The 23406-nt window shown below is 39.2% G+C and overlaps 3 protein-coding genes across 5 annotated transcripts; 1 reads left to right on the forward strand and 2 right to left on the reverse strand.

Moving 5' to 3' along the window:
• Positions 1-298: 298 nt before the first annotated feature.
• On the reverse strand, positions 299-6154 carry nup43 (nucleoporin 43). 2 transcript variants are annotated; one of them, XM_044329880.1, is made up of 8 exons: positions 6014-6154; positions 3472-3594; positions 2722-2799; positions 2115-2277; positions 1826-1961; positions 1556-1707; positions 1322-1438; positions 299-845 (listed from the first exon to the last, which is right to left on the reverse strand). In XM_044329880.1, exons 2-8 carry the CDS (start codon positions 3544-3546, stop codon positions 616-618), a joined length of 951 nt encoding a protein of 316 aa, XP_044185815.1. In that variant the 5' UTR covers positions 3547-3594; positions 6014-6154; the 3' UTR covers positions 299-615. The 2 variants fall into 2 exon arrangements, with proteins under 2 accessions (XP_044185815.1, XP_044185814.1); XM_044329879.1 differs by lacking the exon at positions 6014-6154 and adding an exon at positions 4616-4873.
• Positions 5472-13162, forward strand: pcmt (protein-L-isoaspartate (D-aspartate) O-methyltransferase). 2 transcript variants are annotated; one of them, XM_044329882.1, is made up of 8 exons: positions 5472-5610; positions 9010-9114; positions 9207-9238; positions 9747-9851; positions 10016-10136; positions 11100-11185; positions 11442-11668; positions 12186-13162. In XM_044329882.1, the coding sequence occupies exons 1-7, from the start codon at positions 5556-5558 to the stop codon at positions 11619-11621; spliced, it is 684 nt and encodes a 227-aa protein (XP_044185817.1). In that variant the 5' UTR covers positions 5472-5555; the 3' UTR covers positions 11622-11668; positions 12186-13162. The 2 variants fall into 2 exon arrangements, with proteins under 2 accessions (XP_044185817.1, XP_044185816.1); XM_044329881.1 differs by having other exon boundaries at positions 11442-11611.
• Positions 12944-22335, reverse strand: lrp11 (low density lipoprotein receptor-related protein 11). Its single transcript, XM_044329878.1, has 9 exons — positions 21513-22335; positions 20047-20204; positions 18177-18318; positions 17780-17905; positions 17422-17625; positions 15167-15334; positions 14998-15054; positions 14787-14879; positions 12944-14661 (listed from the first exon to the last, which is right to left on the reverse strand). Exons 1-9 carry the CDS (start codon positions 22066-22068, stop codon positions 14507-14509), a joined length of 1659 nt encoding a protein of 552 aa, XP_044185813.1. The 5' UTR covers positions 22069-22335; the 3' UTR covers positions 12944-14506.
• Positions 22336-23406: the final 1071 nt, after the last annotated feature.

Genomic DNA, 23406 nt, shown 5'->3' on the forward strand with positions numbered 1-23406 from the left:
TGAAAGCAAGAACGGAAGTGGTCCCGGGAGCGGACTATTGTGTGAAGCTTCGAAAAAACTTCACACAAGGTACCCGGATGCAGCTTGTTGTTTGCACGTTTTCCCATCAGCCTTCTCTTCACCCCTGGACCATCCATTCACCTTGTAGCTGCTGAACAACAGATCTTTGAATCCATTAAGACTTTATATTTTTAGTTCAGCAGAGGTCATTTGAACTTAAAGTCTTTGACATGATGGTGACGGTGTTGGATCCCTTGAATTTGTAAATCAACAAAACAGTAACTGGATGCATGGGACATTTGGATAAAGGCTTTTTATTCATTTATTTCCAAACTTTTTTGAATGACATCTATACAAAAAGTACTGTTGAGCTGAAATCTGCCCGGAATGATTTACATGAAACTTGATCCATGACGATCAATTCAACCGCAATAGAAGAGCACCAATAAATGTGTATGCAATATTGTTGACAGACGATAAAAAATAAACCAACATGTCAGAACCATACATTTGATCATCAAAAATGCTCAAAAGCATGGCTAAAAAAAATAAATTGTTTGTTCTGACTGAAATTGAAAACTAATAAACTCTTCATCCACATCTTCTCCAACTCTTCTAAACCGGGACCTGTCTGTTGACGAAAATAGCCTCTCCGTCAGTCCCGCAGACAAGACATTGTCCGAGTACATCCAAGCTGTTGACGGACAGCGTCTGACTCGGCAGCATGTGAGTCGTCTCCAGACGGCCTTTACTGGAGTCTCCACTGAGCCAGGCACTGATCAGGGACTGGTTCCCTCCAGCTGGAGCCATCGCACTGCGAGACAGCATGCTGTTGTTCCTGCCACCTGGGAAACCAATTTAAAAATATATATATATTTGAGAACATTCTTATGATTACAGAACTATAATTATGTTGGTGAATAGTTTTCTTAGCATGTTTAAATGCCAGCCTGATAGCTCTTGGTTATCTGTAGCTCTCTAACTGACTCAGTGTTTTCACAGTTGTTCTGACAAACAAAAGATAACAGCTGTGGTTTTATGACTAAGTATGAGACATATAAATATCCTAAGATTAAGACAGAAGATACAGGATGTGTCATGATTTAGCTGTCATGTAGAGTTGCCAACTCTTGGTAAACTGATGTCTTATGGATTAAGGCACAAACGGCTCTAATTTCATATCCTCTTCACTTGTAAAATGCTGTTTCTTTGCTGTAAGCTTATTATAATGTTTGTCATCTCACTACTGGATGAAATGAATAGTGCTGAAGCATCTAAAAACACACATAAACATTGTGTCTTCATTGTAAATCAGTCTTGCCTTGTAAGAAGGAAGGCATGTCTGAAGGTGAGGAAGTCTCCCAGTGCAGCAGTGAACCGTCCTCTGAGCATGTGAACAGATGATCTGGGTTGGTTGGGTGGAAGTGGACTTCCCACACTATAAATAAATAACAAAGCATTATAAGTAAAATATACCTTTCCATATATCACCTCTTCACAATTTTAAATTTAAAAAACTGGTTAATTATTTAATACATTTTAAATAAAAACTTACTTTCAGCACAGTGAGCCTCCATAAGTGAGAAGGGTGTGTTGCCTTGTCTCACATCCCAGACACAGAGCATACCGTCCTGGCCTCCTGTGGCCACGATGTGCTGTTGGTTAGGATGTCTGTCCACGCAGTGCAGAGGAACTCTATCCCCTGACCTGAAACAAAAACAATTTATTAGAATTTGTTAAAAAAAAAAAAAAAAAAAGACTCAGGAAAAAAAAGCAGATAAGATTTTCTTTTTCCTTTTTTTGCATAGAACTGAGGAGATCTTACAGGGAGAGAATCTGGGACGGTGCGTTGCTTTGTTGTCTGAAATCCCACAGCTTAAGTTGGCCGATGGAGTTCACCGTCAAGATCTCTGTTGTCCTCAGGTAAGTCACAGCATGAATCGTGCTGCTATCTGCGTTCTCTAGCGGTGATTACACAGTCCGATAACACGCATTAGTCACATTATACTCCTTTAAGTCATTCCACGGGTGTATCACATGCTAACAATTGTAATTCTTTGTGTATTGTAATGTGACGAGATAGGTTGGCAACAGCTGCTTAACCTCAGTCATACCTATGACTCGAATGACTCCTTCCTGATCGGCTCTGAAGACGATGATCTTGCCATCTTCGCCCACTGTAACGATCTCTGGGCTGCTGCACACAACACCAGTACAGGGAGCGTTGTCACAGGGGTAACGATGTGCTCTTGCCCAGTGTTGAGAGACTGATATTGTCTGCAGTAGAGAGAAGACATAGGAAAACAGATGATTTACCGCACCAAAAGTATGCTACATATCCAGTTAAACAGTTTGTCCAACATTCTCTACCTTGAACTGCATCATGTTTGTGTCGCCATAGTCAGGTCTGCTGGTCTGTCTTTAGTCAAATTCCCTTGTTAACCAGGAGTTTATAAAGTCATAAATAACATACCATATATAAAAATATCCAGAGGACATGATTCATGTATGTATGTAAAAAATCAGTTTGTATAATTATGTGCCTGAAGCACAGAATGAAAACAGGAGATAACATAGAAAAGTCTGTTGTGAATGGTTGTAATATGAGGTGTCCTCATGTTATAGGCTCATTATGAATTTCCTCCTGCATAGACCGGATCTGGATAAGCTCTCTGTAATGGATATTGTGTATTTGAAAGATAAGACTTGTCCAGTATGTACCTGACTGTTTTGGTGGTGGCGGAAGATGGTGACTGCTCCAGTTGATGATGCTGTGACGATTCTGTCTTGGTCCAGAAACTGTAAAATATAACAGAACAGAAGTACAATTAGTCCTGGACTCCTGGCACATTAAAAAAAAATAAAACTAAACAAAACAAACAAACAAATGTATTCATCACAGGAAGCAGCACTGGTTATACCAGTGTATATTTCTATCTAGCTCAAGGTGACGTCTTCAAATGTCTCGTTTTGTTTGATCAACAGTCAAAAATCCAAAAATATTCAGTTTACTATCATGTATGACACACACATTCTCAAAAGCCTCAAATTCTCACACTTGAGAAGCTGCAACTACTGAATATTTTGCTTAGAAAATTACTAACACAATTTTACAATTATCAGAATAGTTGCAGATTAATTTTCTGTTGATCGACTAATCAATTAATCGACTAATCATTGCAGCTCTAATCACTTTTTATGCATAATCCTGTTATTCTGACACATCAATGTAAGGTAATGTGCATTTAAGTTTTCTGTGCAACAAATACAATGACAGTGACAAATTCTTTATTATTTTGCACTTAATAATAATGTCATCTTGTTTCTTTTAACAAGACCAAGATAATTAATTGCTGGCAAGTGCTCCTTTCAAGTCACAATAAACAGCTGAAGTGTTCTGTCATATTCATAAGCTGTTGTACCCGTTATAAGTGGATAAATTAAGTACATTGGTCTCCATGAGTGACTTACTTGAAGATCCAGAACATCTCCGTCATGCTTGTGTTCACATAAAAGCTGTGGTTCTCCTTCAAATCCGTCTTCCATACCAGAAACTCCATGATTCCCAATGGACCAAAAGGAAATCTTGTTGTCCTGTAATAAACACAAACTTGGATCATTAAAAGTCCAATTTGAGCTAATAATTAATGATCATAATATGAAGCAAAGAGGAAAAGACAACCAGAATTTGATCTAATTGATAGTTTGGTGACATAAGTCTAATCAGTTGTCATGGTAACCACTGGTGGAAGTATTCAGATCCTTTACTTAGGTAAAAGTACCAATACAGCAATGTAAGAATACTCCATTACAAGTAAAAGTCCTGCATGAAATATCCTAATTAGTAAAAGTACATAAGTATTATGACCTTGATGTATTTAAAGTATTGCAGTAAAAGTAGTTGTTTGGTTCCTGACTGATATGTATGTAGTCCAGTGGTTCCCAACTTAGGGGTCGGGCCCCTCCAAAGGGTCATCAGATAAGTCTGAGGGGTCGTAAGATGATTAATGGGGGAGGAAAGAAAAAACAGTTTTTAGACTTTTTCTCTAATCTTTGATTTTTGGTGAAATATTGGATCATTTGAACATTTATTGAAATGAGACCATGTGAGAAGTTTAGAGGGAAAAAATCACTATTTGGTGGAGCTGTTAACAACTCATAGACATGTGAAATGTGACCCCGACTACACACTGCTTTTTGTAAGACGTCAAAAGCCAAAAAGTTTGGAAACCACTGGTTTCATCTTTAACAATGTGTTGTATTTTATAAGCTTGTTATATTATCCATTGTGTCAAATCTTCATCTGAAAAGTAACTAAAGCTGTCAAATAAATGTAGTGGAGTAGAAACTACAATATTTCCCTCTGAAATGTAACTTAGTGGAGTGTAAGTATAAAGTAAGTTAGCATAAAACGGAAATACTCAAGTAAAGTACAAGTTCTTCAAAACTGTAACGTTACTTAAGTACAGTGTTTGAGTAATGTATTTAATAACTTTCTACCACTGACCGAAAGGACACCCTACATGTCTACAGTCATGCTCTGACAGTTACAATATGTATAAGTACGCCAATTAGCAAAATCATATAAAATAAGATATTAATATTAACTGCCAACCTCGTTGTCCCACGAGCCTGTCGCAAAGATATCTGGTTGCTGCAAAGACGAATACGATACTGGCCGCCATCTCGTTTTGCTGATTTTCTGGGACACGTATTTAGCATTTACACACTCCATTGAAACAGAAAGAGTTTCTCCTACTTTAAATTAAATAAACGATTACTAGTACTAGCTTAGCATTCATGGACAACACCGCAGTGTACGCGCCTGCTGCTTCGTACGTAACTACGGTGGCCCAATAAGGTCAAACAACCAGATCAGCCGAACTTTCGCTATGGGATTAAATTTGTGTCAAAATAATTGGACAACTCTTCCCAAGAATCAAACCAAAAAAAAATTTAAATTTAAGTGAAAAATTACCTCAATTGCAAATTTACAATAAAACTACGCATGAGCAAAACATTTGATTACAAAATTCTCCACTTTTCTCTCATTGATCTGGATTTCTCTTTAGTGGTCCCCCTTTTTCCATTGCTGTTTCAGTGCTCAGACTGTATATAAAGACCTTAATATACAGTGTATGGTTCAAACCCACTTGGGAATAAACCTGGTTCTGATTATGATTATTAACACTCATTTAGTCCCATACACTCACATTTACTACTAACGAGTGTCGCACTCCACCTAGCGGCCACCGCCTCCGCTACTGCGGCAAATCTGATTATCTACTCAGTGAGCAATGTGGCTTTTGCCTGTGCAATAAACCTTGGTTAAGGCGTATATATATAAATATATCCATTATTTATAAAATGCCACTATTCTAGATCAGGGTGTGTGTTTGACAGGCAGCCCTGCAGTGAAATCATTGTGGATGTCTGGTGACGTATCCGCCGCTTCGCCGCCTGCGCTGGAGGTTGTCAGCTTCATCGGCAAAACAGTTGGCGCAGGCGCGGCACTGACAGCTGCTGTCTACTTACTCCGCAAAGTCTGTCTAATAATGGCCTGGAAATCCGGAGGAGCCAGTCACGCAGAGCTTGTCAACAACCTCCGCAGTAAGTCCAATTGTTTTGTAAAGGAGCAGCACCGACTCCCTCAGCGACAGGTCGCCAGAAAACGGTTAAATTTGGCGGCTGCGGTTGACGGTGGAGCGACAGCTAGCTGGTTGCTAAGATATGTGACATGTTGCTGTTGACCTAGCCTCTCTCCTCTCTCCACCCCTTTCCCAAACCACGTTTACGCTGTTGTTACAGATGCATGCCTCGGTCGTTGCAGAAGATAATGCATCATTTAAGACACAATTTACCTTTCTATTGTGTATGTTTGTGCAGCTAAACTTATGTGATGGGTTAGCTTAGCCTGCTAGCTCTATGTGCGTCATTCGCGACGTTTAGCTAGCATTAGCAGCCATGCTAAGTGCCCTGCCCACATTCATTTAAGGCTATCTCTATAACTTACTGTCCACTCTGCTTCTACGGGAATGACACTGACAGCTGGAAATATGCGGCTTTTCTATAGCGCCTTTGTCAGTGATTGATTGAAAACGACAGCATGCTGCAGCATGCGGTCAGTTAATTCTAGTGACTGTGGATGCACAAAAAAGGAGCAATGACTCAGTGTGCCACCCTGCTAGGCGGCTGGTATCTGGTACCAAGTCCACTATCATCAATGCCACATGCTTTAATCTGCAGTCACATGGTAATGTGGTAAGGAGGGGAATTCAGAAAGGATAATTTCAAAAATGTCCAAGGATATTTTAAAAACAACAGTCAGGTGTCTATATGAACACTGAAAGAGGTTTTCCCCGCTGTAATAATTCCTCCTGTTCATACTGACTATTATAAGATCCCCTTCAATGTAAGTGATGGGGGCCAAAATCCATTTTGTGCAAAAATGCATTTCAAAGTCTATCTGAAGCTTATATGAGGCTTCAGCAGTCTGAGATAGTTTTATCAAGTGGATGAGCTGTGAATTGCGGTGGAAGTAAAGTAACAAAAAGAGGGACTTTGGCACTAAAAAGACTGTAACAATTAAATATATCTACTTGATTTGACTCATTTGGATGCTGAAGCTTCATATTGGCTTCAGATAAACTTTTAAATACATTTTTGCACAGAAGGAGGACTGTGCATTTTGCCTCCATCTCTTACACTGTGAGTGCATTATGAAGGGATCCTCTGTTGTTCAGTATGAACAGGAGGAATGATTACAGCAAGAAAAACCTGTTTAAATGTTAATTTGGGCTCCTGACAGTTGTTTTAAGACAGACTTGAAAAAATGTGAACCTGTCATCGATAGTGTACAACATGCAAGCTATGATCTAACAGATAAAATGTTTCTACATTGCATGAAGCTAAATTATATCAATATGATATCTGCAGGCTTGAGTATGCAAGCCCACTTTCAATATAAAGTATCTACTGGGTCTATTTATATTCTGTGCAGTCTGATGTAGCATTGCAACAGACAGTTTGGCTGCAGGCATTTTGCCTGAAGCTGTATGGTTTTGGGACAGTGACCAGTCAGTCATGCTCTGTTTTCTTTGAAAGGAAAGGATAATCAGCATATTCTCTTGTCTTAATCTTCATTGGTAGGAGCTATGGTTGTATATTTTAGATTTGAGATTCTGCACATGAGTTTATTATTGATCATATGTTGATCAATTTCCTATGCGGAAATAGGAAATTGATTTAGTACTTTAGAAATGTGAAACCAGCTCCTCAGTATGCAAAGCTCTACAATGTAGGATAATGAAATCCTGGAAATCAGAAAGAACAAGTGAACTAATGTTTCACTGTAGGTCAAAATGCAGAATCATCCACTTTAGATTTCTACAAATTAAACAAATTTCTGTCTAACATCGGTACAAGTACACATTTTCTATACCCTGTCTTCTTTAATTGGCCTCTGTGTAGGTGTTAAATAAAGTTAAATATCCTATTTAAATGTATCTATTTTACATGGTTCTTCCTAATTAAACTTTGCTCTGGACATTGACCCATTTACATGAATAGCTTAAATCTAACCCTGAGTTTGCATAAGCCGGATTTAAGCAGGTCACACTCAGGATGCATGCTAATTCACCACCTTCTCATTGTCTCTGTCCTCTTGACCATGACTCAGGACTGGTCAGCACAGGAAGTAATAGTTCATTCAATTTCTATTCCTCATCAACTCTTAAAGACAGTTTTTAAAATTTCAGCACCCAGTTTTGTGTTGCAGGAATATTAAACGTGTTTCTAAATTATACACCGAGTAGGTCTGAAGTCTAGAAGCAGCATAAAGTTTGATTGCTTATCCTATGGGCTCGCAAAGACAACTTTGTATTCTGAGTATCATTCTGGATAGGATGAAAACAGCCTAAAATCTGCCAGAACAGGTTATTTTAAATTTCAGAAATCACTAGTAGGTGTCCACCTGGCAGCTTGTATGGTTTATTTGTAATGTATCCTAAAGTGGTGCATAGCTGTGAGGGTGAGGGGAGTCGGTAATGAGAGCAGCGCCGGCTGTTGTTGGCTTTTCCTGCGTTTGGCACCAGCTGCTGCTGGAACCTGTTATGAGGGATTATTCCGAAGACATAAACAATTCTTTGGGGAGATTTTTTTTAGTGTCTTCTGTTCTGCCACGTCTGTAAGCTTTTACACTTTTTGTGCAGTTTATTTAGGTGGTCGTCTGTAGACCAATTCATGGCAATAACATATGTTTGGCACAACCTGTATGTATGCTGCAGTCTTGATTTCATCCTGCATTCCTCTCTGATTTGTCATTTTTCATACTGGGCATATTGTAATTTGCAACGTCATTTTCATCCTAATATGTTTTTATATTTTTCATTCTTTTTTTTGTCTCTGCATTCTCCCCTGTTTACTCCCTGCTAACACACCATAATTAATATAAATAATATATTGAATTTTTCTAAAATGAGTAAATGCCATAGGAGTGGGTGATATGGATAAAAAACCTTTATCACTGTATATGTAATTTTATATTACAGTATTTATATGTATTGTAATGAAGTACAATTTCTGGAAAATTAATTGAAGAACTGTAAATAACCAGACAAGAATGATTTTTTTTTTTTTTACATCACATAGATGCAAAAATTTTTTGACATAAAGCAGTTCTGGTCATTGATTTGGAAAATTTCCCGCAACAGTCTATCTAACACACCTGGAGATATTAAAAGGAAAACCACCAGCAGTCTGGTAATATCTCTGCTACCTGACATTTTCATTGTTATGATCATATGCCAGACCCCTAACGTACCAGAAATTGGTGATGTTATGACTAATACCCCTGTATTTACTCTATTCTTGCCTGGATGTTATTTTTCCTTCATGCCCTTTGTCACTGTTTGCTTCTGATGTGAGATTATGTAATGTATTCCTGCTCTGTGTTTGTACTTGCGCATGTTTCTGTAATACAAAGTGACACGAACTCTTTTGCACCCTCAGAAAATGGCATTATTAAGTCCGACAAGGTCTATGAAGTCATGCTGGCCACAGACCGAGCCCATTTCTCTAGGTGTAACCCTTACATGGACTCGCCGCAGTCAATAGGTATGTCTGTCATCACTCACGTATCGCAGCACAGTCTGAAATCCAAATACAGCCCCAACTAACCAGATCTGTGCCTCTCTTTTAACCAAAAGGCTATCAAGCAACCATCAGTGCTCCACACATGGTATGACTTTTAAGACTCTTTAACATGTTTCTGCACCTTGTGAATCTCAACTTTCAACAGTATTTTGTAAACCTTGCTCCCATTATTCCGTCATTCAGTAGATAACAAAAGAGAAGCAGCCAGAGAAACATGCCAGATTATCTATTCAAAACTGAACCGTATCACTTATTTTTTTTAGTGTATTACATTGACAGTTAACCAAATCTAAGCCTTTGCATATTTTTATTGAATTTTTAGCACGTTAGCTTCGTCAACTCTTTCAAATATTTGGCTGTCAGGAGTGTCAACAAAATGAAAAATGATAAGAACATAACTTTATGACGGTAACAGACACAAAGAGACGAGTAGGGATGTTTGTCCAGCTGTGGATGACAAACAGATGTCCTGAGTGGTCTTTACTTTGTGGTAGTGAGTGTGATGCAATATAAATGTTGACTGATGGGTCGTAATGCAGTTTCCTTGTTGATGCCCCACTCCCCCCCCCCCCCACCTTCATCCACCCACCCAGCACGCCTACGCCCTGGAGCTTCTACATGACCAGCTGTATGAGGGAGCAAAGGCCCTGGACGTCGGTTCCGGCAGTGGAATTCTGTCCGTTTGCTTCGCACGAATGGTGAGCCACACATGACGGGTAAACACATACGATTTCTCTTTGGTGGCATTCCGATAGATTAGACGAACTGTCAGCAAGTCAACATGGAAGTTAGATAAAAATGCGTTTAATGTTGTGTTATTCTTGTACGAACTGAACACCATCCTTCCCTCTGTGCTTTACAGGTAGGACCTAAAGGGAAAGTTATAGGCATTGATCACATCAAAGAGCTGGTAGACGATTCTATAAATAATGTGAAGAAAGACGACCCCAGTTTGATAACATCGGGCCGAGTCACACTAACAGGTAAGGCTCGTAGCGTCCGTTTTATTCTATTGTCAGACGTTTAAATGGGACAGTTTAATGTTTGTTAGTCCTTTCAGTCCTCTCTTCAGAAGTGATCTAAGCATACAGTAGCTCAGCAAACAGCAGTGCAACACTAAATAATTGAGCAGTGAGAACCTACTTTCACCTGCTCTGCAGGAGGGCAGTAATGCTGATACAACCAGGCTGTGAAGAAAAGCACTTCTTTTTTTTGTCATAGTTTTAAAAAATGACAGCTTCAATGCTTACACAGCCTGTTAGTGTGGGGAGGTAAATTTAAAATGTAATTTATATTGGTAATTAAACAACAAACTAGGCAAAAACAGTAAAAAGGCAATCACTCCTAACGAATCAGAAGAGTAGAAAACAATACAACACAGTAGCATGGCATAAAAGATTGTCTACAGACTGAAAGGGTGTAGGCTGACACCACAGCTTGTTGTGCCTGCAATACACAACCTTCCTGACATCAAAAAGTCAAATCAGAAGAAGAGCTCCTGTGGTTTTTTGGGGGGGTTTTTTTGGCTGATGGCAGACTACATAAGCTATTTTAAGACATCAGTTGTAGATTTGGGAGTTAGCAGATGCGTTCTGTCCTTTTATCTGAGAACAAAACAAGACGCCATCCTCAAAATATTGCTACATTATTGGTATCAAGGGGCTGAGCGAATATATTGTGAGATGTGTTTTCATCAGTGTCACCCAGCTTCATACATTTGGTAACATGTGATGAGTATTTTTGACATTTCTTAGACTAAATGATGAATAAATTAATTTTTTAAAAATGATGGACAAATTAGTACAGTCAGATACAGCTTCAAATAAGTGTTGTCACAGCACAACAAGGTTTAAATAAGTATGTGACAGCTTGGTGAGGATGTCCATCAGTGTTGATGCAGCCTGTGTGTGTGTGTGTGTGTGTGTGTGTGTGTGTGTGTGTTTCAGTGGGAGACGGGCGGATGGGCTACACAGAGGAGGCGCCTTATGATGCCATCCATGTTGGCGCAGCAGCACCCACCGTCCCCCAAGCTGTAAGTCTCAACAGCAGCGACGTGAACACTTTAAAATCCGGTGATCAAGGTCACATTTTCCTGATTAAGTTTAAGACAAGTCGTAGAATACCAACGCAAAAATAAAAGTAATGCAATTTTGAGTTTCGGACAAAACAACAATTATACTGGCTTGAAATAGCAGTGCTGGGATGTCTTTCTAAAACCATCATGGTGAATGCAAGTTAATTGTATTATCATGTTATTGACCCACGACATGACCCTGCGTCTCTCCCAGCTTCTGGACCAGCTGAAGCCCGGCGGCCGGCTGATTCTGCCCGTGGGCCCGGCGGGGGGGAACCAGATGCTGGAACAGTACGACAAGATGGAGGACGGCAGCACCAAAATGAAGCCCTTGATGGGGGTGATTTATGTGCCTTTAACAGACAGAGACAAGCAGTGGTCCAGGTGGAAGTGACTTCCTTCTCTCCCTCCTCCCCCTCTCTCCTTCTCACAGTGGCAAAGGTGAAACGGTGTGGCTTGGAGCAGGCAATGGATCACAAGGGGCTGCATTTTGCTGCTTGTTGACATTTTTTGCTTCGTCCATACCATACCAGCTAGCTGCACGTTTTTTTCATCCTTTTTTTAACTCCATAGTTAAAAAACTGGTTCAATAAAACCTGCTTGACTAATGGATTTTGCAGTGATAGTTGTTTTGGAACCCAAACATGAACTGAAATAGCATCAGTGTTAAAGATTATGCTTGGTTTCAGAGAGCATGATTATTTTGTCAATTTGGACACCCATTAAACACTAAAACACAACGTCCTGGCTATTACTTGTTTGATCTTCTACTCTGTGAGATGTAGAAAAACACCAATAACTGTTTGGATTGTATCATGATTAAGTTTTCTTTAACATTTTGCATGTGATTCTAACTTTTAACCTTGTGTTTGCATGACAGGAGGATGGTTGTCTAACTTGTATCCGGCTCTCTTTTTCTTCTTCTTTTCTAACATTCATGACTTCTGTTTTCTTCCAGGGATGAACTTTGAAGAGGAAGACTGTCCATAAATCCACCTTTAAGTTTGAACCTGGAGAAAACTCGGACGGGGTCAAACAGCCCTTGACATTTCATTCAAAGCATAACAAAAACATGCTCTTTTTGTTTAAGTCTAACTATGGACTAGAGTTTCACGTTGATGACAGCCCAGAAGGGTTGGGATGAAAGACTGCTTGAAGCTCAGCACAGAAATATTGGAGAAGGCTTTTTGTTTTTGTTTTCAGGCCTGCATCTTTTGGTTGTGTATTCTTTTTAAATGCTGGATTTTAGGATTTTAGTTTTTTTTTTTTTTTTTTTTGTGGTTTCATCATTTGAATTGCAATCAGTCATTTTTACAGTATTACATTTCAGCAGCATCAAAGCTGAATGTAGGAAGAACGCTGGACTACAACGAGGAAAGCCTGAGCCTTTTAGATAACTCACCTAGCTACAGTGTGTGTGTGTGGATCATCTAACTGTAGACTTGTCTGCTAACATATGAGCTTTTCCCCCCCGCCAGCAGTAGTAGGAACACACTAATAGGCAACAATGGCTGATGTAACTCGCACACGTTTGATGTGCAGCACTCTTAGGTCATTCTACACATAGAGTAAGCAATGCATTGAATCATATTGGCAATGCCTGCACTCCAAAGAGAGCGGAGCACTAATTACACCAACACACACGTGCACATACAGGGCCGTGCTTTCCCCTCAGTGATGTGTTGCTTTCTGCCGCTGCCAGTTTTTCCATTAACAATTTGTGCAGGCTCTTCTGGTGACTGACACTAAATGGGATAGTCACTGCTTTGCCAAAATAAACTACAACATATGAAGCAAATGAATGTCTGTTTTCTTGAAAAAAAAAACCACATAAAATTAAAAAGCACATTTAATTTTGGGATCTAAGTGATGGATGATATTTGGCTTTCACAGTTTCTGGAATGGCAAATGAAAATAAAGAGATGCTTATGTTTTTGTCTGCCTTTTGTTATTGAATGTTTTGTGTGCAGAAGATATTCTATAATGTAGTCCTAGAGGCAGGCTGGGACGAGTATGGGATGAGAAATGCTGAGGTCAGGAGTCCACATTCCTGCAACACAACCCCACCCGCATGAGAAATTTGTGACTAGTCACCAAAAATAGTTGCAACATTTTCTGATAACTTCATTATTTTCAATTAATTTGCTTATAACTGCTATGAATATAATTCTAGTGAAGAAATACAAACTTGATCATTATTACTGTCTGAATGTAGTAACTAAAAATATGACAATATAAAAACTAATTGTAGAGTAAACACTTCAGTTTTTAAAATTCCAACATTTGTAGAAACAGTTAATATCCTCAATAGTGGTTATGTTTTGTGCTATAGATGTGGGATAAGGTAAATCATTGCAATTTTATAAATCACTGTCAAGCAATCACACCAACTTTACATATATATATATATAATAAACTTTAATACCTCACATAAAAGACAGCACTTTGAGGGAATACATCTGCGCAAACAGCACATACTCCACATACATATGCTTAATAAAGAGAAATAAGCAACAGAATCAGGCAGGATCTGACCAATAGAGTTTGTTATGGCTTCATATTTTTATAGGACAATTTAAGAAGAGCTTGTTGCTGAATCCTAATCAGCAAAAAAATAACCACTGGCATAGAGAAGTGCACTATAACGCACTCCACTACATCTGTGTCCTCAGTTCAGTTTCATTCAAGGTAAAGTCTAGAGCACAAATGTGACACATCAGTGCCACTCAGTGGCAGAAATACAGTATATTTCTGTGCCGCTCTAGTCAGAGAAAAATTCACACTACTGGAGATAGAAATATATCAAAATGACCAATACTGGAGGAATAAAAGTAATTTTAATAAAAGGGACAGAAGAGCTTCTTGTAGTATCCCATGGAAAAAGCGTTTGATAAAACAATATACTAGACAGCTGTATGTCAGTGTTGAACTGGGAATGTGGAATCTTTCATCATGGATTCACAATCAGATTTTCTTAAGACAACATAAATATGAACTCACAAGCATCTGAATATGTGTAACTGGCTTTGAAGGCAGCGTCTCAGCAGCAGCAGCAGATTGGGGAGGTTCAGCATGGACGTGTTGAGAAACGTTTACGATAGCAGAGAGTTTCCAACCTGATATGAAATAAATTAGAGACACCAGGCTGCAGGAAAGACAGAGTGCAAATTGAAGAAGTCCTGGTTCAGGCTCTGGTGACAACGCCCTATTCTGACCTGTGAACAAGAATTTTCTGAGATCTTGGTGCTCTTTATTTATTTGCTGCTCCTCTCTGAGTGGCTACAGGTACATGCCGTTGATGAGGTAATCTGACTCCTCGGTGGTTAGGGGTCGGGCTTTTTTCAGCTTGTGGCGAACAAGTCTGAGCCGACAGCCAATCATGAGCAGCAGCAGAGCGGTGATGATTAGGCCAAGTGCCAGTGGAAGGATCGCACCTTGAGGAGGAAAAAGAGGTGATAATGGAGTTTTAGGAAGATGACAAGTGGAGCCAAACATGACACACAAACCACAAAAAGAGGTCATATGGAGGTTGATATGAAACTTTCATGTTGGGTCTTACCTGACTCCGGGGCTGGATGTCCTTCCATCGCTGAAAATGGTTTGGAGATGGGGACGTCACTCTCTGCTTGGCTCTGGGAGACTTTAGGAGCAGCTTCAACAAAAGTACGAATACAACTTAGATTTGGAAATAGTCAACTGTCAACACTGTATTACTGATACGTCAAGGAAGAATTTCTTTCAAGTTTTATTAAAATTCATCGCAGCTTTACCTATTTCAGTCGGCTTGGTGATGGGAGGAGCCACAGTTGCTGGTTTGAAAGCCGGTTCTGGAAGATTGAAAATTTCTATTTTTAAGACGAGTTTTATGTCGTTGCAGCTACAAAATTAGGTAAAAAAAGAAAAGAAAAAGAAAGAATTGGACAAGAAGCATCTTCTCACTTTTCTGTATACATTCACTGACACAATCCGATTCCTGGAGGAAGTTGTTATGGTTGCCCTGGCAACCACCATACAGAAAGTGTTTGCATTCCCCTGCAACCCGGTCATAGTACCAGCGTGGGAATGTGCCTTTACAAGGCCCTACGACTGGAGCCGCAGCACACGGATCTACAGCAACAGAGAGAAGGAGCCAGACATAATCAACTGATATTACATGTATTGATCTATGATGAAAACTGATCTACAACAATTTTGATAAACAATTAATAATTATCAAGCAAAAAATGACAAACATTTGAGGATTTACTGCCCACATTTACTATCTCTGTAATTGAACAATCTGTCTTTTGGACTGAAGACGTCACTATGGGTGATGGGAAACTGTGATGAGAATCTTTCACTTTTTGGGATATTCTATAAACTTAACGATTCATCCATTAATTAAACATATTGAAAAGCCAAGAAATGAATTAACAATGAAAATAATTAGCTAAAGCTGCACTAAATCATATTGTTATATTAACAATAAAAAAAAAAATACTGTACAATGTGAAAGTGGCAGCTTGTAGTGAAAACCCCCCAGTGAATTATCACTCAACTCTACGGAGTGTTTTAGCTTCTTTCAGCTCACAGCTCTCATCAACTTTGTTCCCACCCTGTGCAGGCAGTTGTTTTTTGAAACAGCTACAACAAACTGACTGAACATTAGCCGTCCAGCGCTAAAGTTAGCAACTAGCTGGTGAACATTGTGGAACATTTAGCAGCTTAGAAGCCAGGTATTTCCCTCAGAAGTTGGTGGAGACCAAAGCTGGACTACAAAAAGAGATTTAATATTACACCAACATTCACCAGGTAGTAAAAAACACGACTCCAAATGAATGCTAGTCTTACTGCGTGTCTAATTTATTTTGTATACATTACTTCATTTATATAACATATACATATGTAACTATAGTTACATCTACCAGAACCATTACTTCTGCACATAGTTTGCTTTTCTATTTTTTACAACCCACAAGTCAGGTCATGTATATATAATATATATACATATTATATAAATATTGTAATGTTTATAATGTATATAGATTGAATTCAATTTACTTGACTTTTTATTTTGTTTGTATTCATTGCGCCTAGCTCTTAACTATTTCCTTGTTTTCTGCTCTGCTGTAACATGAATTTCCTCTCTGAGGATCGATAAAGTCTTATCTTAACACACTCAACATATCAACTTTGTAAAGTGATAATATCTCAGTGTTGTGTTTACAGCTTGTTGTGTTGTCTCCAAGTAAAAAAAATGGATTAATGGTTTATGATGCAATAAGATAAACTTAATTGATCCCACAGGGAAAGTGAAGTTGCAGCTCTAGTGGAGTATCAGCGGTAAAAGATTCCCATCAATAACAAACCCACAAACAACAGACTGCAAAGGTCAAAGTATTTCTGAAACCTTTCTTTTGACTTCTCCTCTCTCTCTCTCTCTCTCTCTTTCTCTCTCTCTCTCTCTCTCCTAAACAAAGGTATCCATCTAAGTTTGCCAAGCATTTGGACACGGGACTAAGCATTTTGAAATGAAGAAAAGACTCCTGAGAATGCACCTTACCCCAAGTAATACCCACGGTGAGGTGGCAATGGGGGAAGAAGCCCTTTTGGTCTGTCTCAGCCTGATTCAGGGATCAGATGGCAGCAGGGACAGAGGTGCTTTGTTCCAGCACTCAGAGGAGACGCAGCATAGAGCTGTTTTCCCAGGGAATGTAGAGTGGCCCTGTGGCTTCGCCAGCATTTTAGCTCAGTACTATGACTCAATGGCTTCCTACAGGGGCTCCATCTGCTTCTATGTCAAAACACGTACTAAAACCCTCTCTGCCTCTTTACAAAGGGATACTGCACTAATGACACAGTAATGGAGGATCATATTGTTAAAGATTCCCTCTAGAAATGCTTTATGACATATAAAAATACTGTTTGAATAACAATTTGTCTTTTCAATAAAAAAAAAGTTAGATTACTTTGTTAAAAATTCTGCACATACATCAATTTGCACAGTGAAGGAATACATTTTTGTGAAATGTGTGAAGGGAAAGCAAAAATGTGAACAGGTACAGCTAAAATAAAAGAAACGCTTGTAGATTCTCATCCTATTATGTGTGTGGAATCACCACTCAACCATGTGTTTGTATTATCACACTCTAGAGCAACATTTTCAGGTGTCTTTGTGTAATTCATTGCCCTTCAATTTCAGAGTATATTGCTACCTTGACTGGCTGAGGCCTCCTGCTGACTGGGACTTTGTGCAGGAGTGGCTTTGGCCCTATCTTGAGGTGGTATGATGTTCTCCATGGTCTTCCTGGGCCCAGCCTGGAGCATGGAGCCATCGGCAGCTTCCTCTGTCTGAGCCACAGGCAGATGAGGGCTGGGTAGATCAGCAGCGTGGGTCACTGACTTCCGGCTGTTGTCAACTAGAGAGAAAAACAAGAAAATAATGGGCAGGTACATATATGTATTTTTCTCATGCAAAATGCATGTGCATAGAACTTTATAAAAGACATTTAGCAGGTGCACTGCTGACAACAAAACATGCCATTTCAATTGTAAGCAAGAATGATTTCTTACAGTTAGGACAGAAGTCTTCATCAGAGCGGTCTGGACAGTGTTGCTTCCCGTCGCAGGCGTAGGTGATGTCAATGCAGCAACCGTCATCACACTTGAACTGGTAGTTTGAACAGTGACCTGTACACACTGTGGACACAGACAAGCACGGCTACACATCTTGCACTGTGACCTCAAAAACTCAGTGAATGTACCATGATTAATGCTACAATTGAATTCTAACTGACTGAAATAACAATTCTGGATACTTTTCATCAAAGAAAGTCCAGCATACAGAAGGTGCAATACTTCACACATGCACCTCAACACACCGAGGCCTTAACTTAACATGAACAAATTAATATAAAGGAGCTTAAAACAAAAGACTGCATCAAATATGTGGTTTTGGTGAGGTCATCACCTTCTGCCTGGTGTTTTGGTGCCAGCACGGTAACAGAGACGTTGTCAGAGCTCTTCTGACCAGCTGTGTCAGTAACAGTCATCTGGAAGGTGTAGACACCCTCCTGGAGACTGCTGATCTTCAGCAGCCCTGGATGAGTCACCTTCAGCACACACACACACAAACACACACACACACACAAAAGGGTAAATGATGGGCGCCAGTTCTGTTATCAACTTTGATTTAATAGCACAAGCACAGATTGAGATTTTTATTTTTGTATTTTCTTCTTTATTTATCATAAACATGCAAAGAGGATGAAGTGGCACAATAAGATACATAATCCCATTATAGCATCAGCTTCAGTTTTTAAAACTTTACTGCCTTGGGGAAGTTTTTTTTTGTAATTTACATAACAACTTCAATCAGTTCACCCACATCATGAAAATATTTATTTCCCTGCTTACGCCTATTAATGTGCAGCCATGCAGACAAGATTTATCCTCTGCTAAAACTTCTGTCTCCACCTCAATATAACTGAGGTCAAAGGAATTTTCTTTGTGGTGCTCAAAGCGTAAGAAAAATACATTTGAAATATGAAATCTTTGTTCACAGTATATGTATCTTTATATCACGATATTGATGTTTATCAATATATAATACACTTTCAGGAAAATTCATTGATGAATTGGTAATGGATAAAATACAGGCAGAAAGGACTTTTGGCAAAGTATACTTGCAATGTCAAAGTACTTTTTCTCATTGATACAAAAATCTGATAAAAATCTAATATTGCCATAAAACAGTCCAGATCACTGATTTACATCATTGCTCATTATGGAAAATATATCCAGGGATGTTAAAGGTAGAGCTGCAGCAGTTAATAGAAAAAATAGTTCAATAGAAAATTAATCGCCAACTGTTTTGGTAATTGAATAATCGTTTTAAGTGATTTTCTAAAAAAAAAATGCCCAAATTCTCTGGTTCCAGATTCTTAAATACAAATATTTTCTGGTTTCTTGAGTCTTCTATGACAGTAAACTGAACATCTTTGAGTTGTGGACTGTTGGTTGAGACAAACAACATTTGAGGACGATTTGAGGGCTTTAGGAAACTGTGATCACAATTTTTCACCTTTTATTGACATTTTAAAGACCAAACAACTAATCACTTAATGAGAAAATCATCAACTGATTAATCTATAATGACAATAATTGTTAATTGCAGCCCTAGTTAAAGGGATACTTACCATTGTATGAATGGTATGGCAAAAATCTCCAACCCTTATATTCAAGACTGAACAGCAACATATCTCTGGGTCACTATATCTCAGTGACTCAGAGTCATTCACAGACCTGCTGTAAAGTGTTTTCTATTGAAGGTAGAAAATAGTGAAACTTCAGATGAAAGTGACATAAAAAGCAGGACTTTTTTGTGTTAGAAGCTTCACATGTTTCCTCTAAGGCTATGAATAGAGGGCAGGCTGCTGTCCTTGAGGCACATTTGGACGTAATAAAATCTTATCTCTGTTGAAACAGCAAAGTATTATGCAGCTCTGGACACAAGCCACCCTGTTGACTTAACTAATGCACACACACAAATGCAATTCGTCCGTGAGGACGATTAGTGACTCTCTTCATACTGCAAATGCAAATATTAGAATCATCTGATCCCCCAAAGTAGATAATAGAGTTATTCCTGTGTGTTCTCTTTAATTCACTCCTTGTTTCCTTCTGTGTACAGTGCAGCTCATTGGAACAGACCAGAGAAATATTTTCAACTTTCACTCTCACTTGGAGCTCTCAAATTAAACTTTAGAGTATTTGTCACTTCACTGTAAGACGGCTTTGCTAACAGGGTTCACTGAACAGACTATGTATGAAACACAGACCTTCATATTGATGGCTGTGTCCCCCTTGACAAGAGTCCATTCATAGTTGCTGATCCCAAGGTCGTCCACACTGTCCCGGCCGTCCAGCACGGCCCAGTCAGTGGGCAGCTGGATCACCACATCCTGTCCAGCGTCACTGCGGGGGGGCTCGTCCCCATCTGCAAAATCAAACAGGAAATCCCTGGTTATATGGAGGATGTGTGATAATCTAATACATGCCTTACTTATTACAATTTTTCGTCACTTGACACATTAATATTTGTTTTATTCCACTGCAGGTTAAGACATAAAATGTGTTCTTATTACTGTATTGTTGCAGTAAGATTATTAAAAATAGAGATATCTTTATTATTTTTCTGGGAATGTTGTACTTGTTATTTCAGTATTTCTGTAATTGCACTAGAATAGCCACTTTTCTTGCTTTTATGAAATCATTAGTAAATAAATAGAGGAGATACTGAGGTCATAAAAACACCTGCTACAGGTCTCAGTGTCCGGATCTATCTTTGCAAGGCCAGAACCAAAAAGGCAAATCATTAACCGGCCCTGCCTGCTTTATCAAGATAAGAAGCAGTTGCTAGTGACTCGCCCCAACCTGCAGACATATACAACTGTTAGAAAGCTGATATAAAACTTATTATACTGTCTTGATGATCTTTTTCAAACATCTCATCCCTTTTATTAGAGAGATTAAACTGAGACTGCACAAAGAGAGTTTTCTTACGGGTAATAAAGTTTTATGTTCCAACCTTTGACTAAACATTAGGAAAAAAACAAGCAGAAATTACTTTCGGGGCATTAAACAATACCTCACCCTCCTCCTTTCTCTTCTATAAATACATAGAGGAAATATTTCCGGTATGGCCTTATGCAATAAACAAAGGTATATATCAGTGATTGTGATGAATTATAATATGGCAAGTCAGCTCTATCCTTTGTTATTATAAGAACAATAACATGGGAATGAATAATTAAATAACCTTCCAGTAACCAACATGAGTCAATTCATATTCATATACTTCATTCATTCTCCATTACAAACAAATGTTAAGTGATTGCTTCTCTATATAATATGCATGTTGATAAATCATGGAATATTGAAACATTTACTTACACACTTGATATTTAATATTAATTTAAGCTTTAAATGAAGAACTACATGGCAAAATGTTACTTGAGAGGATAAGTACATCGAAACTTTTACTTTGGGTAAATTTGATTAGTTTGATTAGCAGTGTAATATTTGGCCGTGCACTTAACCAGCATGTTTACTTGGTTATTTATCACCATTTAATTAAGCTTTATGTTGGGCCCATAGGGAATACTGTTCACTGTAATCCAGGCAGTTTTTAAAATAATGCAAACATACAGACGAACAGTGGGTTATATACAACACGGACATTTGACTACGTAATGATCAATCATATTGGCTCATAATTTTATTATTAAATGTATCCGGCCTTCACCTTGTGTATCATCCTCATCAGGGAGCCCTTCCCCGGGCCTCCGGATGGAGGAAACAGGGAGGTGCCCCTGCGTGGTGTTTGGAGTCCGGCTGTATGTGGTGAAGCCCTGCTGTGGAGCGAAGGAGCAAACGTTTTTATTCCTGTAGGTGCAGTTGAACAGGTAGCAGTTGAGACTTTCCCCGGGCTGCCTCAGGTCCTCCTGGACCACCGCCACGGTGCAGTGAGGCTGTGAGCAGCAGGCGTGCAGACAGTCCTTCCAGGTGTACACCCTGTCCGGAGCCAGCAGGAAGGTGGCCCCGTGCTCGATGGAGGCCTTGGCCCGGATGATGCGCTCTCCGACGGCGTTGTAGTCGCCCACACAGGAGTCACTCACATCGCCTACCCTGTATGCCTGGTCCTGCTGGAGCTGCTTGCGGAATTCCTCCAAGAGCTCCTCCACCCCTGATATTTTGGATTTTAGGTCGGATATCGGTGAGGTCCGAGTGTCGATGCGTTGCACCGCGCACAGCAGCACAGCACAGGCGAGCAGCCGCCGGTGATGCTGAAGCAGAGCCATGTTGTTTACGCAGTGAAACGGCGTCTCCTTCTGCCTCCGGCTGGTCTCCGACGCATGAGGGTCCTCACAGCAGAAACGGCCTCCCTACATGAAATATAATATATGTGATACTCATGTAAAACACGACAGCTTACTTAATATTCGTCTGTAAATATTAAGCTGAGCGGGTGTCGGTTTGTCCTCTGACGATGCTAAAAATCCGTCGTTGTCATGGTGAGGAGGAGACCGCCGCGAGACCTGAACGTTTGGCTGCTCGGCAGAAACCACTGACGTCATATGATGAATAAATATGGCAGGCGGAAAGGCAAGTGCACCTGTAGCTGTTTCTGTCTTCAGTTTGTTTGCATTACATAAACACTGCAGGCTGCACTGAACGGCTGCATTTTAAAACGTTGAAAAACACACATTAACGTAAGGGAGACTGGGAATAATGGTAACATATTTATCGTTAAAATGTACATTTTGTATGTATATGTTTATTATTGTGCTGTAATATTTTATTGAAAAAGAAAAGTATCTTATTTTGTTTTTTTTGTTTATGAACTGAAAATGAGAATCGTGTCACCTAAACATATATTAAGAACAGTATTAACATGTGAGTCAATTTTTAATACTACATTTTATTTAAAAAAAATGACGTGAATCATATGTTATGGCCTTTACAGTAGGAGTGGAATGAAACAGGGTTTACTGTATTTAAGTACAATTTTGAGGTACTTGTACTTTACTTGAGTATTTCCATTTTACGTTACTTTATACTTCCACTCCACTACATTTCAGAGGGAAATATTGTACTTTTACTCCACTACATTTATTTGACAGCTTTAGTTACTTTTCAGATGAAGATTTGACACAATGGATAATATAATATTAGCTTTTAAAATACAACACATTGTTAAAGATGAAACCAGTGGTTTCCAAACTTTTTGGCTTTTGACGTCTTACAAAAAGCAGTGTGTAGTCGGGGTCACATTTCAAATGTCTATGAGTTGTTAACAGCTCCACCAAATAGTGATTTTTCCCTCTAAACTTCTCACATGGTCTCATTTCAATAAATGTTCAAATGATCCAATATTTCACCAAAAATCAAAGATTAGAGAAAAAGTGACTGAAACTGAAAACAGATTTGTGTATCAGAACATTGCTTTGTCTTCTTTCCTCTCCCATTAATCATCTCACGACCCCTCAGATTTATCTGCTGACCCTTTGGAGGGACCCGACCCCTAGGTTGGGAACCACTGGACTAAACTAGCTAACTGTATATAAAGTAGTTGAAACTAGCTCCACCTCCAGCAGCTACAACAGTAACATGCTGCTCTAACACTGATGCTTCAGTAT

The sequence above is a fragment of the Thunnus albacares genome, chromosome 16 (assembly GCF_914725855.1).
Source record: "Thunnus albacares chromosome 16, fThuAlb1.1, whole genome shotgun sequence".
Lineage (NCBI taxonomy): Eukaryota > Metazoa > Chordata > Actinopteri > Scombriformes > Scombridae > Thunnus > Thunnus albacares.

Excerpts from the sequence above, each read along its gene's own strand:
- lrp11 (XM_044329878.1), bottom strand. The coding sequence starts at position 22,068 with ATGGCTCTGCTTCAGCATCACCGGCGGCTGCTCGCCTGTGCTGTGCTG. Across the intron at positions 20,205-21,512 it reads TGATGAGGATGATACACAAG|ATGGGGACGAGCCCCCCCGC; the intron begins GTGAAGGCCGGA and ends TTGATTTTGCAG. Across the intron at positions 17,626-17,779 it reads TGAAGACTTCTGTCCTAACT|TTGACAACAGCCGGAAGTCA; the intron begins GTAAGAAATCAT and ends TTTTCTCTCTAG.
- pcmt (XM_044329881.1), top strand. The coding sequence starts at position 5,556 with ATGGCCTGGAAATCCGGAGGAGCCAGTCACGCAGAGCTTGTCAACAAC. Across the intron at positions 5,611-9,009 it reads GCTTGTCAACAACCTCCGCA|AAAATGGCATTATTAAGTCC; the intron begins GTAAGTCCAATT and ends TTGCACCCTCAG. Across the intron at positions 10,137-11,099 it reads GGGCCGAGTCACACTAACAG|TGGGAGACGGGCGGATGGGC; the intron begins GTAAGGCTCGTA and ends TGTGTGTTTCAG.
- nup43 (XM_044329879.1), bottom strand. The coding sequence starts at position 4,735 with ATGGAGTGTGTAAATGCTAAATACGTGTCCCAGAAAATCAGCAAAACG. Across the intron at positions 1,962-2,114 it reads AGGAGTCATTCGAGTCATAG|AGAACGCAGATAGCAGCACG; the intron begins GTATGACTGAGG and ends AATCACCGCTAG. Across the intron at positions 1,708-1,825 it reads CCGTCCCAGATTCTCTCCCT|GTCAGGGGATAGAGTTCCTC; the intron begins GTAAGATCTCCT and ends TTTTTGTTTCAG.